This window comes from Chionomys nivalis, chromosome 17 (genome assembly GCF_950005125.1).
Source record: "Chionomys nivalis chromosome 17, mChiNiv1.1, whole genome shotgun sequence".
Classification (NCBI taxonomy): Eukaryota; Metazoa; Chordata; class Mammalia; order Rodentia; family Cricetidae; genus Chionomys; species Chionomys nivalis.
In genome coordinates, this window is record NC_080102.1 from 2,849,728 (window position 1) to 2,875,710 (window position 25,983).

Below are 25,983 nucleotides of genomic sequence, written 5' to 3' on the forward strand. Positions count from 1 at the left end.
ATAAGCAGGGAATGAGGAATCAATGTTTCTTCATCTGAGTAACTCCAGTCTCCCTCCCTCGTCAGCAGACAGATAATAAATTAATAGATTAGACAGATGGATAGACAGACAGACAGACAGACAGATGACAAACACTTTTTCTATACAATAAGAGCATGGGATAAGATTCATCTCATGTTCATCAGTATTATTTATGATTTTCTAATATCTGTCATAGAAATCATCTTAAGGGAAAATTTAACGGATAAAACTCTCCCTCTCCTCCCTTCACCCCCTCGTCCTCTTCCAACAGAGCCTTCTCATTTCCCAGCCCCACCTGAATACCACCACATACATGATTGCCACCTCCCAGGCCAGCCATCCTGTTGTTTGTAGACTAGATTCTCGTAAATGGGGCGCTGCCCTGCATCTGGGTTCACAGAGCATGAGCCCATTTCCCTTGATTAGCTCTCTGATGTTTGAAAGAGCGACCCCAGTCTACCCTTGCCACCCCGCCAGGTCAAACACTCACACGTCTCTCAACCCTTTCTAGTCTGACATAGTTTCCTGTGCGTTCACGGGCTGAGTCTCCCTGAGACTGGCTTGGCAAAGCAATGGGACCAAGATCGCAACACAATATTCCAAATGTGGTCTAACAATTCAGCCTTTTCCAAAGAAACACTCGGGTGCCTTCACACTCTCCAGACTAATATTTTTCTTGATCTGAACTCCATTTCAGTTAATGTACCCTCAAACACATTAGTGTTGTTTGTTTTACTTCATTTATGTATCAGAATAAGCAAAAGGTCTCCGCCTGTTATCCAAATGATCTGTTTACTTTCTGTCCCTAGTTCTGCTTTCTGTGCCATGTGGCCTTGGGTGGACCTTGTCGTTTACTAGCTGAGTGAACTTAGACTGGAAAAATATTGGTCCCTCTTATAATTTCTCATCCAGCTCTCTAATGAAAATAATTTTTAAAAGGCAAAACCAATGACAGATCTGTGTGGCATGGGAGAGCACTCCAGGCTGATCCACCAAATCAGATGAAGGGATTGCCTCTTGTACTTCAGGAATGGAAGGTGAGTCCATGGGCTTAAAGAAAAAAATAAACCTAATATGTCACATGCATTACCTCACTCCATAGCAATCTGCAAGATGTACTAGTTTTGTTGTTTAGAGAAAGAAATAAAAAGTTCAAGTAAGTGGTATTTCTGAAAGCACAGGGGTCATGAATGGAGGGGAGAGAATCACCCGCAGCTCCTTCATACTCCTTCACACCCTTCACACCCCTTCACGCTCCTTCACACCCCACATACCCCTTCACACCCTTCACACCCCTTCACGCTCCTTCACACCCCACATACCCCTTCACACCCTTCACACCCCTTCACGCTCCTTCACACCCCTTCACACCCCACATACCCCGTCACACCCTTCACACCCCTTCACACTCCTTCATATCCCTACACACCCCTTCAACAAAACTGACTTGTGTGTGTGCAGAGGGGTGAAAGGCGCAGCTCCTCAGGGAGCTTCCTCGCAGATGCCACACTGAGCAAAGGTCCGAAAGAAAACACACAAACTGGCAACGTCAGTTTTGACTGAGTTGCAGGACTGTGGCTGAATTTTCCCACAAATTTTCTTTTTCCTTTTTTTTTTTTTTAAACAGGATCTGAAACTATGTAGCACAGGCTGGCCTCAAACTTAGGGCAATCCTCCTGCCTCACCCTTCCAAGAAGCTGAAAGGTAATCATGTTTGGCTTTGATTTTCTGTTACTGTTCTGTTGACTTCTACAACTTGATACAGATTTTCTGAACATGGCAGGGAACTCATTCACTTCATGGATCAAAGAAGCACCAAGGCAGTCTCCAAGATATAAATGCTGAGAAACTGAAATTTAAGATTTATAGCTGTTTCTTATTGATTGGTTGGTTTTGGATTGGGGTGTGTGAGGTGTTGGGAAGGGACCCAGAGTTGGGAGCCTGCTAGGCGAGGTCTCTACTATTGAGCTGTATCTTAACTTCCACCCCACCCCCTTCTCCCGTGTCCCAGGCCGGCCCTGAACTCACTATGTACCTCTATGTCTGCTAGGCAAGCGTGACTTTTTCATATTTCACAAAATGTGCTTCTTGGAGAAGAACAGAGATTGCAGAGCCTATGGCAGGGAGAGTATATAATTTGGGAAAGCAGAACCCTGGCACCTTTGGGTTGGGGAGGTGGCTCCATGGTAAAGGTATCTGCTGCTCAAGCCTGATGACTTTAGTTCCATATATGGTGGAAAGAGAAAGCTGACTCCATGACATTGTCCTCTGACCTCCACAAGTGCACATATGCACACACACACATGCATACACACACGCACACACACTCACATATACTCTCCAGCTCACACCATACACACACTCACACACATATGCACACACACTCTCACATATACTCTCCAGCACACACACTTACACACATACGCACACACACATGAGCGCACACACACGAGCGCGCACACATGCACACACCCACATATGCACACACACATGCACACACTCACACACATATGCACATACTCACACACATGAGCGCGCGTACATGCACACACTCTCACACTCTTCAGCATGCACACACATATGCGTACACACATGTGCATGCATGAGCACACACATATATCCCCACACTCACACACATGCACACTCACATATGCTTTTCAGCATGCACACATTCACATACATACAAACACACACATACACTCAAACATACACACACACTACACTCACACATACACACACTAATAATTTATAAATACCTTGCTGTAATAATATAAATAGAACATCATAATGTACTCACGGGAAGGCTTAAGAACTCATTAAAGTAATCCACAAGGAAGCCATCTGTTGCCAAAAAATTTTCCTGAAAAAAACATAAAAACATATTACAGCCATGTTTTGAAGCATGCCTTATGGTGACTTAGATCTCAGACTTTTTCAGTCAGTTACACATTGAAGCCTCACTACAAACCTAACACAGTCTCTGGAAGGGGCAGGAAAACGGGCTATGACATGACCTAAGCCCTCAGGAGGCACAGAGCCGAGAGTTCAAAGCCAGTCTCAGCTATGGAGTGCCTTCAAAGTGAACAACTTGAACCTCGCCTCGGCCACCACCACTGTCAACAAAAAGAAAATAGAGTGGACTGTTCTCTCAAAGTCCTTGATACCGCAGCTAGCAAAGGGGACGAGAAGAATGTAGCAGAACATGTAAATGAAGTATCCACAAATACAAACTGAAGCACTGCATGATAAATTTCTCAGACTTTTAAAACACGCACTTCATAGAAATAGAGGCAGAAGGCCTACAAGATGGCTCACAGGTAAATGCGCTCACCACGAAAACCTGATAACCTGAACTCAATCCCACAACCCGTGCAAAGGTAGAAAGAGCAGGCTCTGTAAAGATTCCCACTGCCTTCCACATGTGCGCCTTAAACACACACACATAATAATAATTATAAATGTAAAGTAAATAAAAAAGAAGGCAGAGTCACTGTTAAAGACAGTAGCAAGTGGTAAGGGATGTAAAATTCTTGGCTGCCCAATTAAAGTGACAAGCTAAGCACAATATTCAATTTCTTCTCTGCGAGCATGAAATTCAGTTTCTTGGACCTGCTGGATTTTGAACAGGGCATGTGTTCTGCATACGGACTGTATATGTATTTTTTTTTAACTGTCTCACCCACCAACATAGCCACTTTTGAAATTGGCAAAATCGAATAACCGCTGCCAAGAAAAACCTGCTCTCCTAATCAGAAAACACCTACTTCATTGGTCATTGTTTGCACTGTGTCGAGAACCCATCGTGGCACACTCGATGGAACAGTACATGTGGTTGTTTGTTATTCATAATTAGACTTCAATGCTGTAAATCTAACACGAAAGTTGAAACATGACACAATGCTATTACTTCCATATGGCTGATAACTTTCTTTTTATGAAGTACTAGCTAATTTTTAAAAATTAGTGAAGTAATGGCTGGAGAGATACCTCGGTTGGCTGGTTTTGTGTGTCAACTTGACACAAGCTAGAGACATCTGAGGAAGGAGCCTCAGCTGAGAAACGCCTCCTTGAGATCCAGCTGTCAGGCATTTTCTCATTTAGTGATGATCAGTGGAGAAGGGCCCAGCCCATGGTGGGTGGTGCCAACCCTGGGCGCTGGTCCTGGGTTCTATAAGAAGGTGGGCTGAGCAAGGCAGGCCAAGCAAGTCAGTAAGCAGCTCCCCTACATGGCTTCTGCATCAGTTCCTGCCTCCAGGTTCCTGCCCTGTTTGAGTTCCTGTCCTGACTTCCCTTGGTGATGAACATCAATGCTGAAGTGTAAGCCAGCTTGTGGTCGGTCATCGTGGTGTTTTGGGAAGCACTAGAAAGTCTTGCTAAGGCACTGTGCAAGCACTCCAACTGGACTTCAATCCCCAAGGCTCACACAGGAAGCTGGGTGTGGTGGTGTGTGTTTGTAATACCAACCTTGGGGCTCTCTGGCAAGCCAGCCTAGTCAGCCCAGATCCCAGACAGAGACCCCATCAGAGGAGGGGAGGTGAAGGTGAAAGTGGGGATGACGGGAAGGGAAGACAGAGGGGAGGATACGCAGGAGGGGAGGAAGAGGCAGAAAGAGAGAAAAAGCAAGAGCATAAAACAGTGAGTAGAACTGCGAGGAACAACACCCACGGTTGACCTCTGGGCTACACTCACACCCATGTGCATATACACTAGGAGGAAGGGGAGGACGAGGGGGAGGAGGAGGAGCAGGAGATGGCAAAGTCAAAGTAGTTTTGTAAAGAAAGGACTATGGTATTGTTAAACCCACTTCGGAAAATAGATTTGTTCTTGGTAACTTTATGTAACTGCGGTGTCTGGAAATTATAAATAGTTCTGGTTCAAGATTCATACCAAGAGCTGGGTGGTGGTGCCCACCTTTAATTCCAGCACCCAGGAGGCAGAGAAAGGCAGATCTCTGTGAGTTCGAGGCCAGCCTGGTCTACAGAGTGAGTTCCAGGACAGGTTCCAAAGTTACAGAGACACCCTGTCTCAAAAAAACAAAAAGATTCATATCAAGGAACTTACTAGAAATCTCACCTAATAGACCCAGGGTTTAGTTTGCTAAGACCCCAAGTGATTAAAACAGATGAACCAAGGGTTAGGTGAATGTACCGCCTTCAGAGTGGAGCCTTAGCAGCACAGCTTGGAATTCTGGTCTGTTAAAATAGAGCAAGGCAGACACCATGGGGGAAACCATAAGATTAATAACTGTCCAGGCTTGGCGTCTATTGCTGTAATAAAGATCATGGACAAATACGCCCTGGGAGAAGAGGGTGTGTTTCATTTTATAGTCCATCGTGAAGAGAAGTCAGGGCAGGAACCTGGAGCAGGAGCTGATGCCGAGACCATGGAGGGAGCTGCTTACTGGCCCGCTCCCGTGCCTTGCTCAGCCAATTTCCTTACAGACCCTGGGACCAGCAGCCCAGGGTGGCACTGTAAACAGTTAGCTGGGATCTCCCTCATCAACCATCCATTAGGATGGGGGACGCATGTGGGGCTTGCTCACAGGCCCGTCTGATGCTGTTTTCTCGGCTGAGGTTCCCTCTTCTGAGATGACTCCAGCTTGTGTTGAGCTGACGAAATGCAAACCGGAACAATAACTTCACAACTTTTCAAGCTCCAGAACCCTTTTTTTAGTGAAGCACCAAGTAAGCGCTTAAGAAACGCATCTTAACTCAATAATTCCTAGTCACCCAAGTAGAAGGCTTTTGTGTTACAATAGGAGTAGCCAAATTTGGGCTGTGGTGGTAAATTCTAAATAACATGATATTTTAAAAGAATAACTATGTCTTTCAGGTGAAATTTATTTTATTAAATTCTGTATTTTAAAAAAGTAACCAAAATTCACAATACTAAGCCACAGGATCATGAATCCATGCATAAGAAAATGTATATTTTATATTAATCTTACAAATTGATATAACTATATTAACAAACATATTAATAGCAGTAGGGAATAAAATTTGTTAACTTTTCTAAAATATGCATTTCAGTTTTATTTTAGCTGATTTAAACTTAGCTCTAGCCATTCCATAGAGCCTCGTGGATCAGCAACGCCTCAATGACCCTCAGGGCCACACGCTCGCTCCGGAGCAGAGGTCCTCACCTTCCTAATGCTGCCACCCTTCATCTGTCCCTCAGGCTGTGCTGATCCCCCCGCCATAGTTATTTCCATCGCTACCTCATAGCTGTAAATGTGCTACTGTTGTGAATCAATGTAAATATGTGTTTTCTGATGGTTTTAGGCAGCCCTGTGAAGGGTCATTCACCCCACAGAGGTCACACCCACAGCTGAGAACCCCTGCTCCAGGCATGTTCAGTTCCAGGAGCCTCTGACTCCGTCCATGCGATGAAACGCATGCTTTGCCTACTTCTTGTAATCCGTCTCAGACACGAACTTCCCAGAAATATACCGAGAGAACCGCTAGGAAAGAGACCAAAGGACAGTCGCTGTCGTCTGTGTTCTCGTGGCTAGACTCTACAGCTACAACCACTTCTTGACATAATGTCTCTCCTTGGCTTCTGAGCCTCTCTTGCTGGGGACTGACTGTGGTACTGTCACACGCTCAAATTTCTAGAGACGACCGCAATAAATTAAAATCTTGTGCAAATACATCAAAATTGGCATTTCTTTTGTGATGTTTCATCTTAACGTTTATGGGTATTAAATACTGATAGTTATATTGACTTGGGGCAGCTGTGATTGTGAGGCTGGTACAAGCACTGCCCGCTCTGGCCTTATGGCCATTTCGGCAGGAAGCTGTGCCACTGAATAAGGGAGTGCATTTCCCACCACAGCTACTAGTTCAGCATGGGCACATCTAGTCACATCAGCAGGCAAACCAAAGGGGCTAGGCACATGCTGTGTGTGCGTGTGTGCATGCGCGCATGTGTGCACGTGCTCATACAAGCATTGTGTGCTCAGGCATGTGTGTGCACATGTGTATGTTCACGTGCATGCAGGGCACATGCATGCGTGTGTGTGCACGTGCATATGTATGTATGTGTGTGCGTGGTACTGGGACTGAACACAGAATCTTGTGCATGCTAGGCAAGAATTCTACCACAAAGTGGCATCTTTCAATCTGACAAGCTTTTTCCTCCCAAAGCCCTTGAATTATAAAAGAAAAAACCCCGAAAGTCTTTAATCTGGTTTAGTAGCTCTGTTTTTCTCATTAAGTTTCCACAATCCAATTACTTGGACATTTTTTTGATTAATTAAATTTCCTAAGTCATGTTAGTATCTTCCAAGTATCCAAAAAAACTTGACGGTCAAAGGAGTAACGAGAAAATTGAGTTCCGCAGTTCCTCCGTTACATCACTCCACAGGTGTGACTCAGCGTGGGGGCTCCTTCAATACTTGCTGCTCTTGAGGCCTGCCCTCTGTGAGCCTCCTGCCAAAGTGAAGTCAGCGCGTCCAACTTTAGCCCAGGCTTCCTGAATCTCTAACAGCAGGAGGGTTGGACCAAGCCATCTGCGCACACCTGCCAGTGACGGTAGCTGCTGTTGATGGAAGTGGGTGTGTGGCTTCTGTCTGTGCTCCATTTCACCGCAGATCTCTTTTCAATATACCAGGAGTAGGTCAGAGGACAGCTTTCGGGGTTGGTTCTCCCACCGTGTAGGTTCTAGGGATCAAACTCAGGTCGTCAGTCTTGGGGAGCAGCTGCTGAGCCATCTCACTGGTCCTCTGAATGAAACTGAAAGAGTTGTAAAATCTCTTTCCTTCTCACCCAGTATTTAATTCTAATCCCAGATCATAGCCATAGATTTTAGTGACTCTACCACACCCAAACCTCCAAGGCTCTCTCCCTGTACAAAAGTCCTTCCAGCCTGATAGTCTAACTTAAAAGAGACAGAGGCTCTCACTTTCTCCCCTTCTCTATCTTAAAGGGGTAAAGGCGGGTGTGGTGAGGTCGCTAAGTCTTAACCTCACAGCTAACACATAAATGTAGCTGCTTAGTACGTGGTACTTCACTGGAAGGGTTAGTTAGCGTCTTCATTTGCCTTTGCATGTTGTGATAAAAACACGGATCAAACACAGCTTAGGGAGGAGAGGGCTTGTTTCAGCTTACAGCTGAAGGGAAGTCAGGGCAGGAACTCAAGCCAGGAACCTGAAGGCAGGAACTGAAGCAGAGGCCATAAGAGAACACAGCTTGCTCCTAGTTTGCACAATTTACTTCTTATATACCCAGGACCACCCGGTAGGGGTGGCACCACCCACACTGGGCTGGGCTCTTCTGCAACAATCGTCAATCAGGAAAACTCCTACAGCTGCGCCTACAGGCCAAAGTGATGTGGCACTTTCTCGGCTGAGGTCCCCTCTTCCCAGATGACTCCAGCCTGTGTCAAACTGACCAAAGCCAACAAAAGACAAACCAGCATGCTTCTCCCTCCAGTCAGACGGAAAGCTGCTTTTGCAGTTCACGACTGGTAATGTGTGCCCTGGAACAACTTACAGCCATTGACTACATATTTGTGGAACGTCTAAGTTTCCGCAGCTCCAAAATCATTAGAGAATTGATCCCTGTTCTGAGTCTGGACCTCCATAGAGATGAGTGACCTGAAATAGCAACACTTTCCAAGGGCCCTGTGGGATGCATCTCAGTTTCCAGAAGGCTTTCCCACAATGCTCTGGCTCCTAGCTGTGCATTGTCTTCAGGAAAGAAGGGATGAAGGGAGATAGAACCAATGATTCCTGCATTCCAGCCCCCCCACCCTCCATGGTTTCCATGTGAGGCTACCTATTACCAACTGAGATTGCTCTCAGTTACCAAACCCACCGTGTTCTGTTTGGGAAACAAACACCAAGTGATTACAGCCATGCAGCCTTTTTCCTGGGGTCTGGGGTTATGGACATTTTGATATATTGTGTTTAAATAATGCTTTAGGGTTTCTGTTGCTGTGAAGAGACACCATGACTACAGCAACCCTTATAAAGAAAGGCATTTAATTGGGCGACTTATAGTTTAGAAGTTCAGTCCATTATCATCATGGTGGGACATGGTGGTGTGCAGGCAGACATGGTGCTGGATCTTACGTCTTGGTAGGCAGGCAACAGGAAGTGGTCTGAGACACTGAGCATGGCTTGAGCATATGCCACTTCAAAGCCCACCTCCACAGTGACACACTTCCTCGAACAAAGCCACACCTCCTAATAGGGCCACTCCCTTAGGGCCATTTTCTTTTAAACCACCACAAATAAGGATGCGATTTTCATGCTTTGGAGATCTGATTACTGTAATACATCCAAGCTATAAAGACAACAGACTGACTCTGAGACAGCTTAGCCTTGGTTGAAAACAAACACCGGTTTTCACAATTAAATACTGTAAATAGTATTTGAATCTAAAATCCCTTTTAAAATTAATTTTTGAGAGTTTCTTTCATAATCCTATATTTACATCATTTCTGATCCTCCTCTCCCCTGTGACAGCCTCCTGTGCTCTCCTACTCCCTCTCAAATTCACTCTTCTTCAACTATTATTACAACATTCACACAGAGAGATGCATAACCTACTGAATTCGTTTGTGTGGTTCATATCTGTGTGTTTAGAGTTGGCCATTTGGGCCTGAACGACATGTCAGGGGCTCATCCCCAGGGAAAACTACCCTCCCCTCTCAGCAGCCATCCAGGGCCAGGGCCTTGTAAGATTTCCGGGCATTCGAGCTGGCAGGTAACTGACGTCATGCTGTCATTGGGCGGGTCACGTTTAGGCCACCATACCATTGAGACTGAGTTCAGCTTGGTCACGACAACGTCACAGCAGGCGCCTTAATCCTTCTGTGTTGCTGAGATTAGACACCGTGACCATGGCAACGTATAGAAGAAAGGGTTTATCGGTGCCGATGGTTCACGGCAGAGGGCGTGGCGGCGGCAGGCACAGAGGTAACTGAGAGCTACACCCTTCCCAACAAGCACAAGACACAGAGAGAGCTACGTGGGGGTGGCATGGGCTTCTGAAACCTCGAAGCCCACCCTCAGTGACAAACCTCCTCCAATAAGGCCACTCCTCCTCCTTTCCAACTAGCTCACCAACTGGGGACCAGGAATTAAAACATGGGGACCATTCTCACTCAGACCATCACAGCAGGCATTTGGGTCCTCAAGGTCTTTTGTTTGTTTAACACAGGGTCTAGTATAGCTGCAGCTGACCTCGAACTCTCTGTGTTGGAGGTGACCTTGAAGTCCTGATCCTCCTGCCTCCACTTCCCAAGTGCGGTGATTACAGCTATGTGGTACCCCACCTGGCTAAAGTCCCTTTTAATTTGCTGGTAAGATAAAGACATATTTTCTATTTACAAACTGTTTTTATTTTAAGCAATTTTAACTCAATTTAAAATTTTTTAAATGTTATTTTATCTTATTTTAGTATATAACTGTTTTATAGTTATAAAACCTGCAAGGGTCTGTACACTACTTGTATGCAATACCTGAAGAGGCCAGAAGAGGGCATCAGACCCCTTGGAACTAGAGTTACAGGTCATTGCAACCCGCCATGTGTGCTGGGAATCAAACTTGGTTCCTCTGGGGGATCTGTCAGTGCTCTTAGATACGGAGCCATCTTTCCAGCCCCTTACCTGCTTTTAAAGCCAATGAAACTATGGACTTTATATATAAGAAAACCTTCAACAAAAAAATTACACACACGCATGCACATGCACACACACACACATACGTGCACGCACAAGTGCACAAACACACACACATGCATGCATGCACATGCACGAGCACAAGCACACAGGCACACACACGCACACACAGACACACGACAGGGGCCTCAGCAGCTAAAACTTACACAGCTCTTGCAGAGGACCCAAGTTTGATTTTCGGCATTCCATCAGGGGGCTTACAACCACCTGTAACTCAGCTCCAGGGGATCCAATGCTCTCTTCCAGCCTCTGAGTGTTCCTGTACCACACACACACACACAAACACACATACACACACATATCCACATATTTTGGAACATGATACACCTATTTCCATAGTTCCAACAAATTATTTTCTTAAAAATGTTAAGATTTTTATTTATAAAGATTTTTCCCATAACAAACAAATTATTTTTAAGACACACAAGAGGAAAAAAGTTCAGGATTTAAAACTCAGATATTTAAATCCTTGTTATGCTTAATGTACTATGTCTTACTGTTAAAAATACTATATCTATCTATCTATCTATCTATCTATCTATCTATCTATCTATCTATGTTGATTTTTTGAGTTAGGGTTTCTCTGTGTAGTCCTGACTGTCCTTGAACTCGCTCTATAGACCAGGCTGGCCTTGAGCTCACAGAGATCCGTCTGCCTCTGCCTCCCGAGTGCTGGATTAACGACGTGTGCCACCACTCCTGGTTCAGGAGCCACTCATAAACTTGACTTTGTGTGCACACTGCATGTGTGACAAGATAACCCACACGCAGGCCTCTGCCGCGGGGATCTGTGTTGTGGAGCATCACGCAGGCCTCTGCCGTGGGGATCTGTGTTGTGGAGCTGATGCTCTGGGAAAGCAAGAGGAGGAGCCAGGATCGCAAGTAGTGAGGGAAACATTCACTTACCAGCATTATTTCTTTGCAAGAACTCATGTATCATTTCCATAAATAAAAATATGCTCAGCTGGTCAGTGGTGGCGCACGCCTTTAATCCCAGCACTCAGGAGGCAGAGGCAGGTGGATCTCTGTGTGTTTGAGGCCAGCCTGGTCTACGAGAGCTAGTTCTAGGACAGGCACCAAAGCTACAGAGAAACTTTGTCTTGAAAAACCAAAACAAAACAAAAAATGCTCCACAAAGGACATAAAAATATATTCATCCTTTGTAGTGTTTTCCCAAAGAAAATTCTTGAAGCCCAGTCAAACACAATGAAGCCGTTAAGCGGGGTGGGTGTCACGTGCCTATAACTGCAGCACTTGGGAGGCAGAGGCCAGAGGATAGGGAGCTCAGGTCATCATTACACAGAGTTAGAGACCAGCTCAGACTACCTGACACCCCATCTCAAAACCTAAAATAAACAAATGAAATAACAATCCACTGAGCCAAACTAATCATCTGAGTAAGACACTCTGTACAGTGTGCTTTGGGAAATATAAGGGTACCAAGACAGTGCCAGCCCGCAGTTTTGTTACGAGACTTCAAAATTTATACATAAAATATGTCAATAGCTGGGCATGATGATTTATGCCACAGCCCAGCACATGGGAGGCAGAGGCAGGAGGATCAGCCTGCTACATACCAAGTCCAAGGATAGTATAGTCTACATAGAGTTCCAAGCTAGCCAGGTCTACATAGCAAGTCCAAGGACAGTATGGTCTACTTAAAGTTCCAAGCTAGCCAGGTCTACATAGCAAGACTCAGCCCCCAAACAAGCCTGCCACCTAAAAACAGGGATTTCAATATATCTGATGTCCCTGGCAGACAAGCAGTTGATTCCAAACATATGACTCCCTGCTTTGAGAGCGAAGACCCCAGGGGAAGGTTAAGCTCTTCTGTAGACATCCGTAACAACAAAGGAGTTTTGGATTAGTGGTTGAGAAAATATGGTGAAGGTTATTATAAACACTGGAACACCAAAGCACCGCTTCCTAAATGACGTAGAACATTTCCGCACTGTCACTGAGGCTCCCTTTGATCACGTGACTCTGTTATCCTCAAGATGCCAGCCTCAGATCACGGTTCCATCAAGCGAGAAGAAAACTGGCTCTCTCTCCCTTCCTATACTTACATGAATTTCAGAATCTCAGTAACCCAGCATCTGAATGTGGCTTGACCACAATAACAAGGCTGTGACAAAGGGGCCAGTCACGTGACTTTGTAAACATCAGCTCTCCAGGGCTGGGCACAACAGTGCTACTTACAGCCTACCAACCAGAATTCACGTGACAGTTTAACTAACTTCAGGAGAGACAAAAAACAAGGCTTGAGGGTCCCTACCCCACTTTTTCTAAGAATACATAGCTTGTTGATGAGAACACCACCATCGCACTTCAGAGAAGCAAGGCCAAGCAAGTGTCCGAGGCGGGCTAATTATTTAAGTAAATAGCCAACACTTGGTTGAGCATGTAAGTTTGAGAATCTGGTCACAGGCTGGCTTCCACGGGAAGCTGTCCAGAGCGCCAAGGCAGTCTGCATGATGCTAGGTTGGGAAGGTTTCGTGGGGATGAGCTGAGCCGGAAGGAATGTGCCAGACTGTGAAACAAATGGGGAAGGGCAACCCAGTCAGACGGACAGCAAAGGCAGGAGGCAAAACAGGGCAGCTTGGCTGGGGCCGGAGGCACGTGGACGTGCTCTGTGAGCTCAGAACAGGGCGGATGTGAGGCTCATCGCAGACAGCAGGGGTCTCGGGAGGCCAGACTAAGGACAACTGAATGCCCGAAGGGCTCTGTGGGCTACTAGATAAGTGGCCTCAGTGGTGGTTAACTTCTGTGGACTTTGACTCCCTCCTCTATGAAATGCGGGAAGTAGCCATCACTCACCTCACAGGGCTGTCTTGGGGTTAAATATTAGTCTGTGGTCAGCATTCAAGGATACCAGCTACTAATCAAGTTCCTTACAGTGGGACTCAGGAAAGGGTTAACAGCAGTATGAGCCATGGGAGGAGAGATGAGACAGAATCCAGTACACCTGATGGACAGAAGTTTGCACTTTACGGGTTAGACAAAGAAAAGCTACAGTTGAGAGAGGAATACATACAGTTGAGAAGCGGTCATACCCGTTAGGACTACAGCCAAGCTCTGCCTGGGCACGGAGCCTGAGATGAAACAGCAGGTGTGCAGATGCAGAGGAAGGCGCAGCCAGGGAAGGAGGCAGAGGTGGATGCTTGCAGGCAAGGCATAAAGAAAGAGAGCTGGGTATACCCAGTATACCATTAACCAAAATACAAGCAAGCAATGGGAAAGCCGAACTGGGGGCTGGGGAGCAGGAGGAAGCGGTCTGGAGAGGTGATGTGGGGACATCCTGATAGCTCACTGGGTAGGCAGGGGCATCAGAAGCGGTGTCTGGACTCAGGTGTGGTGGCGCACATCTGTAACCCATCCCAGCATGGATGGAGCAGCTGGATGGAAAGTCTGACGTCATACTGAGCTGCAGACACAGCACGTTCCAGGCCAGCACAGGTTCTATAGCGAGACACTGATTTAAGAGATGAGCAGAGGGGCTGGTGGGACGGTGTGGACAAAAGAGGAGCTCACTCTCAAAGTTCTGGAGAACAGAGCCCGAGGGACAACAGTTTCACGGGAGAGGGGAAAGGAAGCTGGAAAGGGGGAAGAAGACAGATCCGAGTGCCGGAAGGAAGACAGTGGGTACCTGCGAAGCCCAGGGGAGTGTGACCAGGCCAGAGTCTCAGAGCACAGATGCTCTAATGTTAAGTGGTGAGTTAAGTGCTCTTAAGACGCCCAGGGGGGAGCTGCGCTGGAAAGGACCAGCTGGCTCAGAAATCCTGCAGCACTGAAGAGCGCTTCCGGCTTAGTGCCTGGAGTAACTTCAATTTCCCACTAAACGGGACTTAGCCAATATGCTAGAGCACTTCTGACGTACTGCGTGTACTTGTATATCAGTGTGGAGAGACTTTTGGAGCTACTCTTTCAGCCTCCTCCTCCCTCCAGCCCCCTCCTCCACCCTTCTTCCAGGATCAGCTGACGTATTCCTCTCTCCATTATTAAGCCCCCCTGGACTGTAAATGTGTTGAAATTTAACCCCAGCATTTTGGACAATACTTTGAGTATACAGTCACTCATGACTGTTGAATGAAAAGCCAAAAGTAAGTGAGATATCAGTCAGCAAGAGAAATAACTAGTGAAGGACATTGCAAATAATGGAAGTGGTCGGAGCTCTGACTCAGACCTTAAAATAAGCCTTGCTGGTGCCCAGCTGGACCCTGGGTGAGTTCCTCAGATAAGGAATGGGCTTCACAGAACGCGTTCCAAAGAGTATTCTCCCAACTGATGTGTGTTTGCAGATGCTCAGTTAGGATGCTCAGTTTCTCCAAAATTTCTACCTGAGAACCATGTATAGAAAAAAATTTAAACAATTATAAATGGACCGCTTTGTTGTTGTTGTTGTTGTTGTTTTGGTTGTTTGGTTGTTTTAAGGGTTTTTAAATTTGTTTTGTTATTATTTATTTAGGTTTTTGTTTGTTTGAGGCAGGTTTCTCTATGTAGCTCTGGCTGTTCTGGAACTTTCTCCGTAGACCAACTGGCGTCGAACTCAGAGATGTGCCATTTGTCTCTGCCTCCCAAATTCTGGGATTAAAGGCACACTATCATGCCCAGGTTTTTATTTTTTAAGACAGGGTCTCATGTAACCTTGGACTTGCTATGTCACAAAGAATGACCTTAGCTGGGTGGTGGTGGCCACCCACGCCTTTAATCCCAGCACTCGGGAGGCAGAGGCAGGTGGATCTCCGTGAGTTCAAGGCCAGCCTGGTCTACAGAGCTAGTGCCAGAGTTCCAGGAAAGCTGGAACTGTTACTCGGAGAAACCTTATCTCGGGGGAAAAAAAAAGGGGGGGGGGCGGGGAGGAAAGAAAAAAGAATGACCTTGAACTCCCAATCCTCTTGCCAACCATCCCTGATGCTGGCATTATAAATGTGAGCCACCCTATCCCTAAATTGACCCCTTTTCTTCTATACTAATGTTTATGGCAACCAGGAACTGCCAAGCACACAACAAAACCATGGGGATAAGCCTGCGCTGCCAGAGACTCTGGGAGCACGGAGAAATTAAACGCGTCTTTTACAGGAAACAGTTTTGACGATAATTAACGTCCACGCACAAATCAGCAGAGCATGTAAAAATCCTGTGTGTGGTTCTCGCCCCTGTGTTTACTGAAATGGCGAAGAGGAAAAGCCCGTGCTTCTCCCGCGATCTAATCTTTTCTATGAAATCAAAAACCAGGTGGGGGGCGGGGGGCGGGATACTAAGTAGCCCCTCTAAATTTACTTACAAATTCTTCTTCTGTAATATTTGGCGGGTCTGAAACGAGACAAAACGTTACATTTTCGCACTCAGATCCATCTGACTTCCTTCTAGACTAAATGAAATTCTCTGATAAAGTAGGGCAGCACCTATTGCATCCTCGGGGTGAACTCAGTAAAATGTTTATTATTCGCTCATGGATTAGATTTTTAAACTAGAATATTCAACGTGGAGGTAGGGAGGAGAGGTCTCTGGACTCTGACTTGGAACCCACGGTGGCCCTGGAGCTAGCCTAAGACTCCCAGCTGCAAATGGAGACTGTGGCGAGCTAGAGCAGCGCGGGAGAAGGACCGGAGCGGGGGCGGGAGCGGGGCGTGGGGTCCCACCTACCGGCCGAGAGCCGCTTCTCCGGCATGCCGTCGGGGCGCCCGCTGCCCGGTCCCGCTGTCTGGGAGCGACGGGCGCCCTGCGGCCCGGCCTGGGGCTGCCTGCTGCCGCGCGCCCGCTGTTGCCGTGGAGCTGGACAATGTGGGGCTGGGCTGCGGGTGGCGGCCGGGGAATGGCCGTTACTGTGGAGACCGCTGCGCTCGCGAGCTGGGAAATGCGACTGCGCAGCTGCAGCGAAGCGGACGCTTCCACCCCGGTCCCGGTGTTCTTAGTGGAATCACACACTTGGTCAGACGCCTGTGGCAAAGATAATGTCCCTGGCTCCGTATTAGGACCGCTGCGTTCTCATGAACTCGGTCCAGTAAAAGTTACCCCTGTAGGGGACCACAAATTAAGATTATCCTGTAATGCGTGTTCTGAAAAACAGGATAAAAGAGCCTGGGGTGTCCTCAGCTACATAGAGTTTAAGACCAGTCGGGGCTACAGTGAAGCAAAACCACAGGAAAAAAATACTTAAATCCAAAAAAAGGGGGGGGGGGAGGAAGGAAGAAAAAGAAAGACAAAAAAAAGAAAGAAAAAGAAAAAATTTAAACCAATAATTTATATATATATTAAAACTATTTTATAAAATGTACCCAGCAATGCCTTCAACACAAATGCCTAGAAGGAAACACTCCACCCCACCCTATCCCCCCACATCCCACTCACACCCAGACCCCAAGCCTGATCTCTGAGCTTCATCTTTTGGGCAGGGTTGTGGCAGAGACACTCAAAGACCACACTAGGAAGGTGGAGGCAGGATGATCAGGAGTTCAATCTTTAAAGGGCACATCGCCAAGTGACTCAAGCCAGGAACCTGGGAGCTCCCCCTAAAACTTTCCCTCCAGACCCTATATCGAGTCGAGCATTGGACCCAGCCAGTTCCACCTTGAAGGGTTTCTGCATTTGGAACCTTTGCCCTGTTCCCACTAGCACACAGTCCCACGCGGCCTTAGTCCTGCTTCCAGCTAGGAGCTCTCCTGAAATCCATATCCATGCTGAAAGCAAAACCAGCTACCTATGTGCCAATCTGACCTCCTTACAAACCCTCAGTGGCTCCGTGTTTGCCTCCTAGGTGTGAGGCAGGTGTTTGTGTGCCCTGAAGACAGTGGGTGCCTGTGCTACAAGGAAGTGGGGCACCTGCCTGGCTGGTTGTGTTTGTTGCTCCTTCAGTATGACATAGGGAAAAGACGAAAGTGAAACCCTCCCTTGCCAGACTAAAGCAGAGTCAGATGAAACCAAGGGAGGTGAGGAGAGACAGGAGTGGGGTTCCTCATAGTCGGTGTGGACCCACTAAGTCTGGTGTTATCAGGTAACTTTTATGATCAAAGTGCCACGTTGGATGCTGTCCAGATGTGGCAGGCAAGAGCTGAGGGTGAACTGAGGGATGGCTTGGCAGTCACAAGCATAGAGGACCCAGAACCTACGTGGCGGCTCAGAACTGCGGCTCCAGGTGATCCCACACCTCTTCTGGCTTCTGCTAACTCCCACATGGGTGTCGTATACACACTTAGGCAAATACACATAAAGAATAGTGCCTAGAAGATCTGAGAAGTTGGATGCGGGAAAGAGGTATTTGGAGATTTCTGTCTGAACAACCAAAGGTATTGTCATCAGTGGCCATACAGAAGGCTTTATAGGGCCTTGGGCCTCAGTGAAAGAAGAACCAAGATTTTGAGCTTGCAATTGACAAGGCTCTGCAGAATGTGGGATATCAGCTTGGAATACAAATGGGCATGCACACGTGTGTATGTGCGTGTGCATGTGTGTGTGTGTGTGTGCGTGCATGTGTGTGCATGCGTGTGTGTGTGCATGCGTGTGCGTGTGTTCCTATCACCAGAAACCCTCCTGCCTTTTCTTTACCAGGAGGACTCTTCTAGACTCAGCTCGGGAACATCTCCTCCCATATGTGTGTTCCCATGGAGTCCTGTCTTGGGCGTTCCCTTTGTTCTTGTATGTTTGATGCAAACCCACACCTTAAAGCCACAGTAACGTCAAAGTCACTGGAGCGAGCAGCGTGCGCCGGACTGTAAACTCCCGGCATTTCGGAGGCTGTGTTGTATGCCAGCCTCTCCCTCGGCACCATGCGTGTTATCATGAGCCCATCGTGGGGTGGCTTCTTGTTGACACAACTTCTGGAATTCCTCTTCATTGCAGTCATCCACACAGAGCTCTGCTCAGAGGCAATGCTTGTCCGTGCTGGTCAGACAGCCACATGGGTAAGTTAGTGTTAAACCCTGAACAAGAACCTGAATAGAACAGCATTTCCGCATTGTTCTTAGATTCTAGTTTAGAAAACACATCTAGAGAGGTAAAATAATAAAAAGGAAATGTACAGACACCTGTTAATACGCTTTTCACATTCCAAAGACACTAACTACTTTCATGTCAACTCGACACAAGCTAGAGTCACTAGAGAAGAAACAGCCTCAACTGAGAAAATTCCTCCATTTGATCAGGCTTGTAGGGCATTTTTAAAAACCGATTGAAATGGAAGGGCACAGTCCAATGGTGCTATCGTTGGACTATAAGAAAGCAAGCAGGCTGAGCAAGCCCTGAGGAGCAAGCCAGTAAGCAGCACCCCTGCAAGGCTCTGCATCAGCTCCTGCCTCCAGGTTCCTGCCCTCTTTGAGTTCCTGTCCTGACTTCCTTCAGTGATGAACAGTGATGTGGAAGTGTGAGCCTAATGAACCCTTTCCTCCCCAAGCTGCGTTTGGTCATGGTGTTTCATCACAGCAATAGCAACCCACTAGGGCAGATGGCTAAATTGTATGACCTTTTCCCAAAAACAAAAACAAAAGAACAACAACAAAAAGACTCCCACGATTAAAAAATACGGGGATCACAAAGACAGTAACTTGAACCCAAATGCTTGAACTATTTTTTGATACTAACTTTAATGATATATAATTCATATACCACCTATTCCACTCATTTTATGTGTAGGATTCACTGGTATTTTTTTAGCATGTTCAGAAATGCACAATCAGCACAAAGTTAGGACATTTCTAACACCTCAAAGAAATAGCACAATCCTTAAAATATATCCCCATCTCTATACACCCTGCCTAGCTTCCGTGCCTATCACATCCAATCTAGATATTTCCTGTAATGGGATCACATCACTTACGATCTTTCATGTCGGATTCCTTCACTTAATGTTTTCAAGGCTCAGGTACTTTGTACTTTTTTATGAATAAACAGTATTATCATATGGTTATAACAGTCTATATTCCTTGGCCAACACTTATCACCTGACCATGATGCTGGTCCCTTGGGTGTGAAGTGACATTCTCCCTGGTTTTATGGCATCTCCTTGATGACTAGGTTCTCCTGACTTTTGGTGCATTATATCCTGCCTCCCCGATCCACATGGCAAGCCCTAGGTAGGGTTGTCTTTAATGTCTTTTTTCTCCTGCAATTAATCTGTAAACATTCAAGATAGTTTAAAACCCACGTCTTCTTTAGGAATAACATCTACATGAATGGGAATTCAGTTTATTATTTTCTGATTAGAAAAATAAAATCAGAAACTCCAAAGCACTTAAGAGAATCTGGCATAGAGCTCGTATATGTGAAGTTCCCCTTCGAGAGCCCAGGAGAGTCTCACTGAATTCCCCAAAACACTGAAACCACCAGCAGGGAGCCATGTGGCCAAACTGGGTAGAAGTGCCACCATATTAACTTTCTAAAGAAAGAAAAATTACAGGTTTCCCATATGGGTTGCCACCAAATGCCAGCAGAGCCGAGCTTCTGAACTCAGTGGGCATTAGGGCAGGTTTGGGTAGCCTGATCAGGAGGAGAAACCACACTGACTTCACGATTACCCCATACACAGCTGTATGTGTGTGAGAGACTGTTTCCTTGGCAGTTGAGCAGGTTGTTCAAGCTTCCCACCTGCTGCCTAATGATGCAAGGGCAGCCTTTCCTTGCATTTGGAGGAACAGAGTCCAACTTAGGCCCCATCCCCAATTTTATTGAGTGTGAACGAATATAAAGCACCAAAGGATAAGATCCACATTAATTCTGATGGTGATTTAGTTTTTGACAGGACATTGAACACAGCCAAGCATCTATATATCGGAATGAACAAAAAGTTACCTAATATTATAATAATCTCTGACCTAAACTCCTGCAGCAATCTGCCTTGTGGGTTAAAACACAATCTTGGCAGTAATTGGCTCAGAATGGCCTGAACTTGGTCATGACTGTCGGCTTCCATAACTGTGTCCGTGCTTCTAACTCAGCACCAGTCAGAGAGAGACAACTGTGCTCCCTAAGCCGGTCCCAGGGATGGGATGAGTACTGGGTGCTCCCTAAGGCAGTCCCAAGGGTGGGATGTGTACTGGCCGCTAGCTCACCCACTTCAGCTTCCCATGCAACAGTTTCCGCAGAGACCACAACGGAGTGCCTCCACGCTTCTCTTGATTGCTATGATCTTTTCCTGCTGTTTAGATTAACCTACCTTATCCATATCTGAAAACAGTCACCCACACCCATATGATATTTAGTTGGAAAATGCCGGTGAATTTTTCACACTTCCTAAATTAACAGTTCATAATTTTTGGAAGAACATAGTTTAAGATATTCATTAGGCAATTTCATAATTTACCCAGGTCAGCTGCCACCTGGACCTGCGGGCTCAGGCTCACTCTGTTTGTCTCTGTTCCACACCCATGAGATTACTCTAGGATGTTGTCGTTTTCACAAGGTAATGAATACTTTCTTCTGGGGCTACAGAGATGGCTCACTGGTTAACAGCACTGGCTGCTCTTTCAGAGGATCTGGGTTCGATTCCCAGCACTCCCGTGGCAGTTAACAACCATCGATTACACCAGTCCTGGAGGATCCAATGCTTTCTTTTGGTTTCCTTGGGCATAAGGCATGCATGCATACGGTGCACAGACATATATGTAGGCAAACACTGACCATAAAACATGCACATGGTGCACAGACATACATGCAGGCAAACACTCATCATATAAAATACTTTCTTTTAAAGAACGCACTTCCTGTTTTTCTCTTTTCTCCCCTCACCTTGTGTTTCTTCTTTCCAAACTTGCTTTCCTTTTTGAAAATAAATTTGAAAGTTCTCAGTGATAATTTTATGTGTAGTGTGTTTTGCCTGCCTGCATGTCTGTGTGCCACATATTCTGGGGCCTACAGAAGCCAGAAGAGGGCATCAGATCCACTGGAACTGGAGGGACAGACTGTTGTGATCTATCTACCAGATAATGCTGGAACCTGAACATAGGTCCTCTAGGCCAGCCAATGCACTTAACCCCTGAGTCATCTCTCTGGTACCCTTAAGGGATTATTTTGAATGAATATGGTATCTCTGATACCTCTAGCAGCTACAACAAAGTTCACCGTGATACAGTAAATGTTCGATAAATATGCCCTAAACAAATAACCCCTTTTAAGTCTATGAATGTTTGCACAAATGACAGAGGCAGGAAAAGCATGGGATTCGCTGGAACTAGTACAGTTAAGACTTTTCTTTCCTGCCCACCACTTCCCAAATAGCCAACATAGAGACTTAATATAAATTATAAACGCTTGGCCAATAGCTCAGGATTATTACTAACTAGCTCTTACAACTTAGTCACATCCTGACATCACCACGGATGTTTCCAGAAAACATTTGGCTCCAGGTTATTTGTGCTAAACCGTGGACCCACATTGCTTCCTCGCCCCCCCCCACACCCCTGCAGGAATGGAACCGCTGGAGGGAAAACAGCATGACACCATTTTCGCAGTGCACACTCATCCGCGCATTTCCCCAGTCTGTGATGAGGGGGCCAGGAGTGCACGTCTAGTGGGTGAGTTAACGTGGTCAAAGTGCACACCTGGCTCCACCAAGTGAGTGTTCTCTCTGTTAGCATCCTGGAAAATGTTATACACGCTCAAGCCAGACAAAATAACTGAGTAATAGCTATTTCCCAAATTTATTCTACATAGACTTTTTTAAAAAAAAAAATGAAGAAACAGTTCCTCTATTTGGAAATGCCATAGTTTGTGTCAAATTCATAAAAGCTGAATTTACTTGTAAAAGGCCCTTATCACTATAAATAAGTCTTTGGTGCCCCCTAGTGGAAGATTTTAGTATTCTCTTTGAAAAGTTAACTGCTGCTCAAGAGTTTGAAATGAGTGGGTAATTTGATCCTTTAAAATGCTATTTTACGGAAGTAGAAAAAGACAAGATCTCCTGAGTAAATTGAGAGCATGGGGACCATGGGAGAGGGCTGAAGGGTAGGGGAGAGGTAGGGAGAGGAGCAGAAAAAAATGTAGAGCTCAAAAAATCAATTAAAAAAAAAAGAAAAAAATGCTATTTTAAACAGAAATAATTTAAAGAAATAACATGAACAGGAATGTAATTTATTAAGTGCCCAAGTCTTCAGTAAATATTTGTGTCGTGAATTTATAACTGTGATTTATACAGTTGCCTAAGCCAAGGGACTAGAACTTAGCTTTGGCAGTTGGAGAGATGGCTCAGAGGCTAAGAGCAAGTACGACCCTCACAAAGGACCCAAGTTCAGTTCCCAGCACCCACGGTGGGTATCCCACCACGTCTAACTCCACCCGCCTCGGGCCCCTGCCTTCCTGTGCACATACCCATACACAGACACGAATATACACAGTTTAAAATAAACGTATTTTAGAACTTAGTTTAACACCGTGCCAAGGTATCAAAATGTTTCTTGTATCAAATTACATTGTATGCACGTATGAAATTCTAAAAAAAATTAATACAAATATATTAAAATAAATGTCTCTTGGACTAGAAGTGTGCCTTGTCTGCCATCAGCCCGTAGACCAGTCATGCTAGCACGCACCTACAGGTCCTTGGCCCATCCTTGACTCCATACAGAGCGTAGCCAGCCTGGTCCACAGGAGAACCTGTAGTGGTTTTGTTTTGACTTGTTTTGTTGTTGGTTTTTAAAAGCTAGCAACATAAAAATACTTTTAATACTTTGCAATTTAAATCAATAAATTCACAAGAAAACCTAATTCTTTAAAAGGTTATGCTATATTTAAATATGCTTTCCTGTACCCCTAGGAAGGCACTGCCCTTGGACTGTGTTTGTCTTGAGATTAGCGGCCTGGGGATTGCTAACATGATCACAATGGCTTTGGTTTGTTTCCCTTGCTTTAAGTTGTGTGTTTTGAGGGGGATTGTTGCTTTTTGTTTCAGTTTTTGTTTTTGAGACAGGATCTTAGGCAGCCCAGGTCAACCTCAGGTGTGTTGAGGAAGCAGAGATGAGGATGGGCTCCTGCTCCTTCCCTCTGCCCCTCCCATGCTGGGATAATGGAGTTTGCCACCGTGTCCGGCTTCATTGACGTTTTGATTGACAGAGTTGTTTAAGCCGCACAGGAACGCAGAAATTACTCATGTAGAATTATTTGTAATTAGAATTTTTCCCGAGCAAGTCAAGAAAATTGTTAAATGCCAAAGCCATCTCCCATTTAAGGCATTGTAAACACACAAGTTTTGAGTTCTCAAACAGAGCTGTCCTGCACAAACAGTAACTGCCTCTGCCATCGTCCTGACCTCACACAGTCGCCTGCCTGACCCCCAGCCTCCTGTTACAGTAGAAGGAATGAGATGATTTTCTCCGGGCTGAAGAGACAATCACCTCAGCATCACGGTGAGGGAGGACAGAGCCCTCTCAAGTGTGTCTGTGCTCAGGCAGACAGTCTGGTGAGCAGTTTAGACCTTGACTCCATGGTCCATTCAGGACCAAGGCCTGGGCACATCTACCACAGTTTTCCATATGAGCAGCAACATGAATTGCTGTCACATTTGGGGTCTGTGAGCCACTTCCCAGGGCTGTCAGTGAGAGACTGCTGGACAGTGAGTAAGCTGATCAAGAGAGGAAGTGCAAAGAGGGGGTGCCATGCAGTAACAGAACCAGACTGAAGTCAATTCCTAAAGTACATTTAAAAGCCTCTATGCGGGAAACAGCGAAGATCACAGTAAACGTTAGTAAATTGGCCCTGGTGCAGAATTAAACAGACTCCAAGATGGTGGTGGCCTGCAATCCCAGCACTCAGTAGGCTGAGACAGGAGGATTGCCTAGAGCTCAAGGTCAACCTGGCTATGTAGTAACTTCCTTGCCAGCCTGAGCTACAAAGTAAAATAAAAGTCTGTCAAAAGAAAAATAAAAAGGGGGGGGGGGAGATGTTCAACTTAGAGTCAAATAGAAAAAAAATATATATATATGTTAAAATAGAACATATATATATAAATCTTAAAATAAAATATATATTTACTTAAAACACAATTATTTTCCTAAATCACGTGTTAAGGACATTTAAACATATGTGTGTAGTGTGAACACACACATTGTTCATGCAACAGTTACCAAGCACACAGTTTCTAAATCTGTTGTCAGAGTTTCCCTCTTATGGTTGTAGAGAGGTGGCTCATAGTTAAGAACATTGGCTGCTCTTCCAAAGGACCCAGGTTCAACTCTCGGTACCCACACAGCAGTTCACAGCTGTCTGTAACTCCAGGTCCAGGAGATCCGACACCCTCACACAGATACGTGTGCAGATAAAACACCAATGCATATAAAATAAAAATAAATAAAATCATTTTTAAAAGAAAATCCCCTCTTGTAGTGGCACATGCTTTTAATACCAGAACTCAGGAGGCAGAGGCGGGCAGATCTCTGTGAGCCTGGTCTGCAGAGTGACTTCCAGGACAGCCAGAGCTACACAGTGCTCTGTCTCGAAGTAACAAACAAACAAAAAAGGTCCTTTCTTATACTAATTTTTCAACAATAAAATTTAGCTCTTTTGCCACTGAAATTGTTCTTGGAAAAAGACACATTATAAACACATATAAATTATAGTGTCTATTAGCAATAACTTCATACATTTTCCCATTCAAAACCCATCTTTTCCACCTAGCCCAAATTTTACAAAATGACAAGAATCTGTGACTATAATTCCAGAATTTTAATCACTTAATTATAAATGTGTAACTTACAAGGAGTTGTTAATAAAATTCTGTATGAGTGACTTATTGGATGAGTAACTTACTGCATGAGTAACTACAGCATCTCCATAATTGACACTTAAGTTATTAAGTAAATTTAACTGAACCAAAAGTCTACTACAATAGCAAATAAGAGAAAGATTGAAATTATGGATTATATTTGATAGAACCTCTAAAAACATTTTATTTATATTTAATTTCAGCCATTAGCTCATTTTCTAAACCTGTAAGTACATTGGCCTAAAGTTTAATATTTTTCAAATTATTTCGAAAATATTTTAAAAGAAAAACAATTGAGGATTTCAACACAGTTACAAAATGCACAAATTTAAAAAGTTACATAAAGCAGTAAAACACACCTGTAAAAACCCTGAAAATTCTTTATTTAAAACATTAAGTTATTGAAAGTGAGGATATAATGTAGTAAAATAAAACTCTCTCAAACTCATCACTTTAAAGAAAATATATAATAGCGTACAATGTAACATATACAAAACAGAAAAATAAATAATCACCATCTATCATCAACGGGAAGATTTGCATGTGTTCAAAACAGCCATAATTTTAAGTCAGACAGAACACGGGCCAAC

The 25,983-nt window shown here is 45.2% G+C and overlaps 1 protein-coding gene across 1 annotated transcript in view; it reads right to left on the minus strand.

The window, feature by feature from the left end:
- Rgs22 (regulator of G protein signaling 22) overlaps positions 1–16,473 on the minus strand; it is a 94,676-nt gene extending 78,203 nt beyond the window's left edge. Inside the window, exons 1-3 of the mRNA XM_057792158.1 lie at positions 16,354–16,473; positions 15,992–16,020; positions 2,819–2,881 (exon numbers count right to left, since the gene is read on the minus strand). Of these exons, the coding sequence (XP_057648141.1) occupies positions 2,819–2,881; positions 15,992–16,020; positions 16,354–16,378 (117 nt within the window). The 5' untranslated portion in view covers positions 16,379–16,473. The remainder of the gene's footprint in view (positions 1–2,818; positions 2,882–15,991; positions 16,021–16,353) is intronic.
- Positions 16,474–25,983: the final 9,510 nt, after the last annotated feature.